This window comes from Lathyrus oleraceus, chromosome 6 (genome assembly GCF_024323335.1).
Source record: "Lathyrus oleraceus cultivar Zhongwan6 chromosome 6, CAAS_Psat_ZW6_1.0, whole genome shotgun sequence".
NCBI classification, from domain to species: Eukaryota; Viridiplantae; Streptophyta; class Magnoliopsida; order Fabales; family Fabaceae; genus Lathyrus; species Lathyrus oleraceus.
The window spans coordinates 474764430-474774175 of NC_066584.1; the positions used below are offsets into that span (position 1 = coordinate 474764430).

The 9746-nt window shown below is 36.8% G+C and overlaps 1 protein-coding gene across 1 annotated transcript; it reads right to left on the reverse strand.

Moving 5' to 3' along the window:
- Window positions 1-506: 506 nt before the first annotated feature.
- On the reverse strand, window positions 507-9437 carry LOC127097961 (vacuolar-sorting protein BRO1). Its single transcript, XM_051036459.1, has 8 exons — window positions 8581-9437; window positions 7381-8331; window positions 7195-7284; window positions 6005-6073; window positions 2320-2460; window positions 1839-1887; window positions 1433-1536; window positions 507-1337 (listed from the first exon to the last, which is right to left on the reverse strand). Exons 1-8 carry the CDS (start codon window positions 9262-9264, stop codon window positions 795-797), a joined length of 2631 nt encoding a protein of 876 aa, XP_050892416.1. The 5' UTR covers window positions 9265-9437; the 3' UTR covers window positions 507-794.
- Between the last annotated feature and the right edge of the window lie 309 nt (window positions 9438-9746).

Genomic DNA, 9746 nt, shown 5'->3' on the forward strand with positions numbered 1-9746 from the left:
TTAAAGTGGGATAGTTTGAAAAATAATCGAAAAAAGAATTATTTATATTAGAGTTACTATTTGTTATTGCTAGCTCTTGTGATTGCATAGAAAAGTTGATGACGAAAAAGTGGACACTTTCAATCTGCCAATAAAAACTCTCACCACTTGATGATCCGTAAAATTATTGAAAGTAATGATTTTTCATCATAGAGCAAATGGAGAACAGATTGTCTCCCGTTTAAAAAAAGTTCAGTGAAATCTCATCACTTGATTTCTTTCAAGTACATAAACAAAAATTAATTAAAAATTATTGAATGGTGTTGAGTTCCTCAGGACCCTCTCCAGTCAAAAATTCCACTGGAGACAATCCGTACCCGAGCAAATGGAACTACATTACTATCATTTTTCACTCAAACAGTACCAGAATCTGAAAATGAGAGTTTCACAGCACTCATCTTAAGAGGCAATAAATATTATTCTGACAATATATGAAACTATCAATCAGCAGTATAAAAACTTCAAAAGAATAAATAATGGTGCACGTTTATATTTCCTTTTATGAGTGGGAGAATGCCCTTCGTTAAGTAGAATACAAGTCAACAAACTATACATAAATACTGTCTGTATATGCTTAAGCTATTCACAATCCAATGATAATCCAAACCAACGCAACAGAAATGACACCCCAAAAAACAAGATTTACGAAGGCTACTTTTAGATGAAGAGCTAGATGTGGCTGAATCTCATTTATTTAATAGATATAGTGATCGGAAAGAATATTATATTTATCCTACAGGATGTTTGAAAGTACACTATTGCGGCTTATAATAGCCACCTTGGTGAGGTGGAGGATATGGAGATGGAATAGTATAAGGAGGCCGAGGACCAGAAGCAGGCTGTTGTGGTTGTTGCTGTTGTTGTGGGTGGGTGTGCGCATTGTAGTATTGACCACGCCATCCGGGATACGCAGGTTGTCCATAATCATGGTTTGGTGGTGGCTGCTGATGGACCTGAGGAGGTGGGTATGGGGAAGCTGATGATGGTGGAATTTGGTATGGAGGAGGAGGCTGATGATGTGACGAACCATATGGAGGTGGGGGGTGACCATAAGAAGGAACTGGTGGCTGCTCAGATTGCTGATAGTAAGGTGTTTGGTGACGAGGATCTGTTTGTGTATTTGGTCTTTGATTTTGGTTTCCCACCGGAGGGTAGTTGTTGTTAAATCCACCTGAGTTTTTATCCTGGAAACTCAGACCAGCTACTTGTCGCTGAACATCTTCAATCATTTCCCTGCACTGGATGTTCCTCGTCATTACAAAGTCGTTGCTCTGCTGCTTTACATTTGTGATTGCATCCTAATTGAACAAAGAAATTGCAAATTATTACATTAAAAATATTCTTTAAACAATATCGTCCAAATGCATAAATGGGTATGTTCTTCAGTTCTTACCTGCAGGGTAACATAGAATTTTAACCCTTCATTGATGTTGTCCTTTATTTCTCGAAACTTTGCTATGGCAGCTTCAATCTGCTTGTAGGATTTTTCACGTGAAGCTGCAAAATTACAACAAATTCATCAAAATATCAACTATCGAACAAGGTATACTGAAAAAATAAGATGAAGCATTTTGTATGAAATGATAGAGTCGTTCATTAACTACTGCTGAAATCAACTGAAATTAAAAAACTGAAACTTTATGTACATAAGTGAACAAATGAAAAATATACGCTGCTGCTGCTCTGCTTAATCATTTATGCACATATAAGTATAATATATCCAAAAACAAATCTAACTTCTCAAGTCTTAACGAGATAATTAAACAGATTCAATCTAGAGAAGAACAGCCAAGACTTACCTTTGTAATCTTCAAGATTGAAAAGAGCTGAAAATTCATCATTTTGAGCCTGTGAACAATGGCAAACAATTATCAGAATATCATCATTTTACTTCCTCATTTCCTCTACCATCTATATTTCAATCAAACAGTCTATAATAACCAATACAGCTACAAAGGGATGTTTGCCATGCCCTAGCTTATATACACTGAAACTTTAACAAGACATTAGTTCATTTCACTCAAGATTAAGGAAAGTGAAATATAAAAATAGTAAATCTGCATATGCTGCTAGAGTATTTATTTTGGATTGACCAGTGGTAATGAAGTGTGGTCACATCATAAAAAAGGTATTCCCAAGAGTCTAGTCCCATGTTGGAATAACCAGTGAATGGGAAAGGAAATCCTCATAAAATGAAAACCAAATCTACTAGATAGCTGGGTCATATTTCTATTCATATGTGCATTATCCCTACTTACATGTGTGCCTAGAGATAGATACCTGGATTTGCAGCAACAGTTGCTCTTGTGCCTCAATATTTTGACCTATTTCTTCACAAATATGGTCATATTTTGCTAACTCCTTTTTAAAAAGATCCTCATAAGAACCGGTGGATGTCATCAACTTCGGTAATATATCATCCTGAAGATATTTATAAAATCATAAGCATAGATGATTTTTGTGTCAAACATTTCATTTATGACAAACTACATAGGGGGAAAAATATTCTCATCAATTCTTTGCACATACAGCATTGCAAGAGAAACCTCAAATTCGACATAACAGAATTCAAGCCACTATTTTATCTTGCAAAATAAGTGAACATATAAATTCCAAATTGAAAACTACAAAACTACCATTCTTAATTACAATTCAGTATTTTAGACACTACTTGTCAAGCATCTTGTGTTTAAATGATAGAATATTGAAAAGAAGAGTGGAGGGGAACTCGCTTAATCATCAGACTTAAAAATAAAAAAATAAAAAAATCCATGTATAAAAAAATTTATATATTAAGAGAAGATAATTTGCTCACATAATTTGGAGCCTAAAACTTCAATATCCAGCCTAGAAGGAATTCATGAATGATGAATCCTTTAGGCAAGAGTGAAAATTCAAAATAGAGCCTTTTAGATTTGAGATATACCAACATTGATGGTCCATGTGCATTTGAGTATCAGTATATATTAATATCTGATACAGTGAGGAAGCAGTGTAAGGAAACAAGGATGTGGAGAAGAATGGGTAGAGAAGATAGGAGAAGGTGATTGAATGGAAAATAAGACAAGAGAAAAATCAATTTGGTTTTATGTCAAGTAGGTCAACAATGGAAGCTACCAAGTTGTATGAATATTGATAGAGTGATATTGGTGAAATAAGAAAGAACTGCAGACAACTTATTTTGATTTGGAGAAGACGTATGATAGATTTAGAGCAATCAAGTATATTTATTATAACAAGTTTAAGAACACAAGGTGAGAATATAAAAGTTTTCCCTATGCATATCGTATAAGTATGCAACAATGGTCAACTTCGAGCCCTCGTCTTTCTATTTTGGTTTTACTAAATATGTCCAAGAGAGCATGCCAATGTGCATTCTTGTTCGGGTGAGATATTGTATTAGTTAGAGAAATTAAAAAAGAGATAAATAGAATGTTAAGAGATATAGAAGCATGTTACAGAAACACAAGATTCCGAATAGGTGGAAATAAAAAGGAGTAAACGAAATACAGGGGTCAACTTTGAGCCTTTTACTTTTTATTATGGTTTTAGGTGTGCGTATTAAACATGTCCAAGAAAGAGTGTGATAGAACACCATAGCCACAACTTCTAGAAGGTTGTGGAAGCTGTGGGGATAATAGTTAGTTGGGGTATTCCCTGAATTTTAGGAAGTTCTCGGTTATAAAAGAAAAGGGAGGGAAATGAGTAGGCATTCAAAATGTTTGTTAGAAAACAGCTAGGAGAGAATTCTCTCTGGCTTAGGAGCTTTGCTTTGGTTCAGGAGTTACAAGAAGTCTGGTTTATTCTTCTTTTTCTGTATTTTCCACCATTATAGAGCTTTAAGCTCAGCCATTTTCCATCATACACTTTGTTTCGTAAAATTCTGGGTTATATCATTGGTCCAACCTACTTGATCAGACACTGAGAGCCAGTGAATCGGGATCACCAATGCCACTAAAGATGACAGATCGTGTAGAAACGTTAGAGATGAGAATGGCGACAACGGAAGATTCGATGCGACAAGCTTTGGAAGAACTGTGTCACAACATGCAGGCAGAATTTGCAAAATTGCTGAATCGTCCCATACCAGAGGCACAACATTCACATCAAGGTGATCAAACTGTGTCAGAATTTAAGATGAAACTGTGAAGAACGTTGAGCTGCCGCCGTTCAACGGCAAGGAATTGAACCGTGTGGGCCCTCTTCATTGAGATTAATTGGAAGCTTGAATGGTGTTTCAATTCGGCTCTTGGTGGATACCAGAGCTAGCCACAGTTTTATATCTCCTCAAATGGTGGGAACTGGGAACTTTGCAACTACCAGTAGATCCAAGGCAAAAAAACAAGCGTGAAACTGGGGAACGGTGTTCGCCGCACGACAGAGGGTGAATGTAATGGGCTGGATTTTTAATTTGGGAATTTTTCCATCGTGATTGACGCCTATGTCTTAGAGCTAGGCAAAGTGATGTTTGATTGGGAAGGGAGTGTCACTCGTTTTGATTGGAAGGGTGAATCAATGAAGCTACAAGGTCAAAATTCCAAGGGCTTGGAAACTCACAAGGAACGGGATTCTGGAGTTGCAGCAATGAGCATATTGCAGCCCAAACAGATTGTAAAAAGAGGGGGGAACAAGGTAACCATAAGCTGGGAACCTGAAGCTTAGTTAGAAGATCAGTTTGTTCATGCTAGCCATGAGGACAAGGCTGTTACTAAAGAAGGTGGTAATGATAGAACACCATAGCACAATTCTAGAAGGTTATGAAAGCTGTGGGAATAATAGTTTGTTGGGATATTCCCTGAATTTTAGGAAGTTTTCTGTTATAAAAGAAAGGGGAGAGAAATGAGTAGGCATTCAAAAAAATTTGTTAGAGAACAGTCGGGAGAGAATTCTCTCTGATTTAGGAGCTTTCCTCTGGTTTAGGAATTTCAAGAACTCACTCTTCTTTTTCTGTATTTTCCACCATTGTAGACCTTTAAGCTCAGCCATTTCCATTCAATAATCATACACTTTGTTCCATAAAATTCTGGGTTCTATCAGAGTATCAATGTGCATCCTTTTCCGCGGAGATATTTTCCAAGTTGGAGAGTTAAAAGAAGGGATAAATAGAAAGATGGAGATATGGAGATTGGAAGAAGTTTTGGAAAGACAGACTTCGACTAAGTAAAAATATACAAAATGCAAGTATAATAACAAGAGATACACAAATCCTAGCTTAAAAGTGAAAATGGAGAGCATACAATATCATAAGTCTCACGTTTTAAGTTTGTTGAGTCTCATACAAAATGGTAAGGAGATAAAAGAAGATGTCAATCATAAAATCCAAGTCTAGTGGTTGAAATGGAGAGCCAAACCTACGATGTTGTATGGGATGTTAGGCATTAAAGAGCCGAGAAAGTAAGCTCAGTGTAGCAGTCTAGCGGAGATGAGATTGTTAATAGGGGTAGTTGATTACACGTAATCAGTAAATTGGGATTGCTAATATTGTAGTTGGTATATGGGCGTGTGTGAATATGACCCATTAAAGCATTAATAAATGGAAAAATGCTAACAAGTGCCCTAAGGGCACAAATTAAAAAACCATATTTAGAAATATTCTCTTAAAAGTTGTGTTTAATGTCTTGAAACTTTAAAATTTAACTTTTGTGCACAAAAGTCTTCTTTTATTTTCTTTTTTAATTCATTAACAAGTGCCCTTGTTAGCAAGACAATTAATAAATAAAGTTTACCAAATGATATCCATATTACTATAGTCTATAGGTCAAATTAGAGGTAGGGAGAGCTTAGTGATATTACTTTTGATTCATTGAAAGTCGCCAGAAAACCAGCCTTTTGAGCATATATAATGCATGTTGCTGAAAAGGCAGAAGTATTTTCCACCCCCAAGCTGTAACTAGACAGAAAAGTCTAGCTTCTGCTCCCACCCCCAAGCTGAAATACTTAAATATGTGAATCATATAAGGCTTACCTTTCTTTTCATCTCTCTAAGCATGTCTTCAAGACCAGCTCTTTGAGCTCCTAGTGTTTCTAGTTGCCTCTGTATCAATGAGCACAAAATTTATAATGAACCATTAAAAGACGAGCTACAAATATTTCAGATGAAATTAAAATGCCTTCTCATGCTCTCAGCTCTCATCAACACTCAATTTAATTTCACAGCTCAAATTTATTTCCATAATTTATTGCTCTTTTAGTTGATAGTACAGTAAAGAATAAAAGGAAACCATTCAACGCTTTGCTCATCAGTAGATTCTATAATCCGTTAATCACAATACATAGCAAGGGTAAAGGGAAGCAAGAATCATTAGAAATGTTATAAGTTTGAAAAGTGTAATATAAAAAGGATCACTAAACCAATCAGCCAATATAATATGAGATCTCTCATATATAGACAAGTTCGGATGAAAAAAACAGAGTGTGGCCAAGGGTTCATCCAAAATTTTAGAATTGCAAGCTATAATATGAGATCTCCCATATATAGACAAGTTCGGATGAAAAATACGAAGAGTGTGGCCAAGGAATCATCCAAAACTTTAGAATTGCAAGCTCAAGCATCTTACTCTTCATGGAAATAAAAACATAAGCTTGCCCAAAAAATCTGCTTATATATCAAGAAAATAGCTACAAATGCTTGTGCCAAAATTTTAGTTGGTCAATGCAAAACCAACAAAAATCAAGAATGTCACATTCCAAATGCCCGAGCCAAAACTATGACAACAGTTAACCACAATCACACAACTTAGTTAGAAGTAGAACTTCACTACTAGTTCTGGCCCTGGAACATTGTATTTCAAAATATGCCAAAATAGATTTATCCTTCACCAAATCTGGTGTGGGGGGATGTTGATACTCAGAATAATAAATGGCAGGTATCTATACATTATGAACTCATGAAATAGCCATAGATTTTATTCTTTGAAGATCCAATAGTCATAGATCTTGTATGTAGGGAAATTGATACTCCAAATAATAAATGACGGGTATATACACATATTATGGACTCAAGACATATTCATAGATTTAATTCTTTGAAGATCCAAAGTTCAAACATAACAATGGCGAGACCAGACCATAGGATTGGTCCCCCAGATTAATCGATCCTTGGACCAAATACCGAGTTTTCAAAAAAAAACAATAGCAAGACCAGAAACAACTTACCAAGCTTTGTTTGAGAGACCCTACAATAGCATCTTCATTTTGATCAAAAGACATAATTGGCCTTGCTAGGCTTGGAAGTGCAGATTCAATCTAATAAAAGACAAATGAGAAAGAATGAGTTATTAACGTTTCTGACCACACCAAGAACCAAATAAATTATAACAAATCTCTATGAGAACAACTTACGGGACGGGCATCAAGGATTGCCATGAGTGCGGAGTGTTCTCTAACTGAACGCTCGATCCTAGCATCACTCTCAGAAGCTTGCTTCAAATTACCTGCAAACCTATTCAGTCTATCCAATAAGTTCTTTGTCAAAGTGCTTGACTGAGGCCTAGTCCATTTGGTGCCAAATTGACTTCTAAATTGAGCATCTTCTCTTGATTCCTTCTGCAACAGCTCCTCAGTTTGAACCAACAGTTCTTGATTCACCCTCCTTAGGTCTTTAAGTTGCTGCAACTCTGCTTCCAAACCAGCAGGTCCCCCACTGATCTGCACAGCCTCAACATCTTCTTTGAGATTTGTAGGTAGAGTAAAATTTCCTTCCAAAGCAAGAATAGAATCAGGCAATTCCATTTCCTTAAGCCTTACTCGGGTAAGCTCGCTAGCTTGCTGCAACTTCTCAGCTTGTGTTCTTATAATGTGATCAACCATTTCAGTGTACCTGGAGAGAGCCTTGGCACTATTGTCAGGAACAAGACTTGTAAACATTTTCTCTTTACTCGCATCCAGAACCTCACTCATGACCATCGGTTTCACCATAGCAAATGCCGGAAGAGGTGACAGTGAACTAGGAGAAGGAACTCTCATCAAGTAAACTCTATCATTCTCCTTGACAGCCCTTTCAAGGTTTCTGTTAATATTAGCCTCTAACTTGTTAATAGCATCAAGAAGCTGCGCTGCAGCACCCCTAGAGTTTTTCTTCGCCTCAGTAAGCACACTAACAGCACTCTTCAGCCGCGCTATCTCCTCCGCAATTTCCTCTTTCTCATGCAACTCTAAACCATACCTATAACAAGCTTCTGCATAGAAAATAGCTGCTTTCAACTGTACATGAACTATCCAGGACTTATCGAAATGCTGGTTTAAAGGTGCAACATTCAGTGCAGCCAATGCTTCCTCATAATACAGCCCAACCTACATCAATTTAAAACTCAGGCACATGTTAGTTCACAGCCACAAAATCAAAACCAAGCCATGCTTGGATAAACAGCTTAGTTGAAAGTTCATAGCAATAAATGTTTATCATATAACTCCTTATGTATAAGTTATTTCTATAACAAAAAGATAAGTGCTTATGTTAGCATAAACATATTAATAGCAATATCCATAGTTCATAATTGACATTAACGAAAACAGAACAGAATTAGTGTTAAATTCACGGACCTGCCTAGAGATCTTGGCACAAACACCAGGTGTGCTTCCTTTTGCAATGGTGTTTTCAAAGACACACTCCTGAGCCTGAGCAAGCATAAGCTTCTCCAACATTCCAGAGCACTCGGCGGACAAATCAAGAGTAGTGGAACTTCCAACAGAGATTTTCATAGAGGCATTATCTCTAAGAAAGGCAAACGAGCCAGCGGCACCCATAAAAGCATGAGAGGCTTGCCGCCGTCCATCAACCGTGTTTCGATCAAACGACAGCCCAATCTGACTATGAACCGCGCCCAAATTGAACAACACTGATCCTTTCTCGAGATGAATATTCTGCTGAGAGGCTTTAAGCTTCGATTTGAAAGCATCGAACCAAACGAAGGTGAGTGCGTTGACGTGCTCGGGTTCAGGTGAGATCGGGAACCGGGTTTCGACTTGACAGAGAGCTTTGAAGTAGGTTACAAAAAGGTCACGGCGCGCGGGGAGAGATGGATCGGAGTGACGTTCGATGTCGGAACGGAGTTGTTTTAGGGTTTGGAGATCGTCTTCGAGGTTTTGAGCCTCTCGTTCGGAGTAGTGAAAGGCGATGTAGTTGCGGAGTGGACGGTAGAGATCTACGGTGTTTGTTTTCTTCTCGAAGATGGCTAGCATGATGTTGGTGTTGCCTACGGCGGAGGAAGACTGCGACGCCGCCATGATTCGGTGATGAAACTAGATTTGCCGGTGGGAAATAATGACGTCAGCGTTTAAATGAGACCGGGGAGAGAAAAACTAAGTTTCTTCTCACAAAGTAGAGAGAAACTTCTTCTGTATATCTTGTTCACTTAGCGAGTAAGTAATTAAGCTGCAGTTTTTGGTCCACCTATTTCTCTAAATCAAGGTTTAAAACCCCACCAATCATCGACCCTACTACGACAACCTTTTGACCCGGTTTATATAAATTAAAGATAAAAATATTTAAGAAATATAATTTTGATATAAATTTGTAATTATAAGATATATAAAAAAATTCTGAATTTATTTATACAAATAAATTGAATAATAATTTTACGTAAAATTTCAAATTTTAAACCTAATAAATTCTAAATATTTCTGAAACCCAAAATTATAAAATAAAATAAATTTTAAACATTTTTTGTATTTTTAAAAATTGACTTTATAAAATTATTTTTAAAAAT

Bases quoted from the DNA above. Each gene is read 5' to 3' on its own strand.
- LOC127097961 (XM_051036459.1), bottom strand. From the start codon at position 9,264: ATGGCGGCGTCGCAGTCTTCCTCCGCCGTAGGCAACACCAACATCATG. The intron at 2,461-6,004 runs GTAAGCCTTATA...AAATATCTTCAG, and splicing joins TTAGAGAGATGAAAAGAAAG to GATGATATATTACCGAAGTT. The intron at 1,888-2,319 runs GTATCTATCTCT...CATTGTTCACAG, and splicing joins AACTGTTGCTGCAAATCCAG to GCTCAAAATGATGAATTTTC.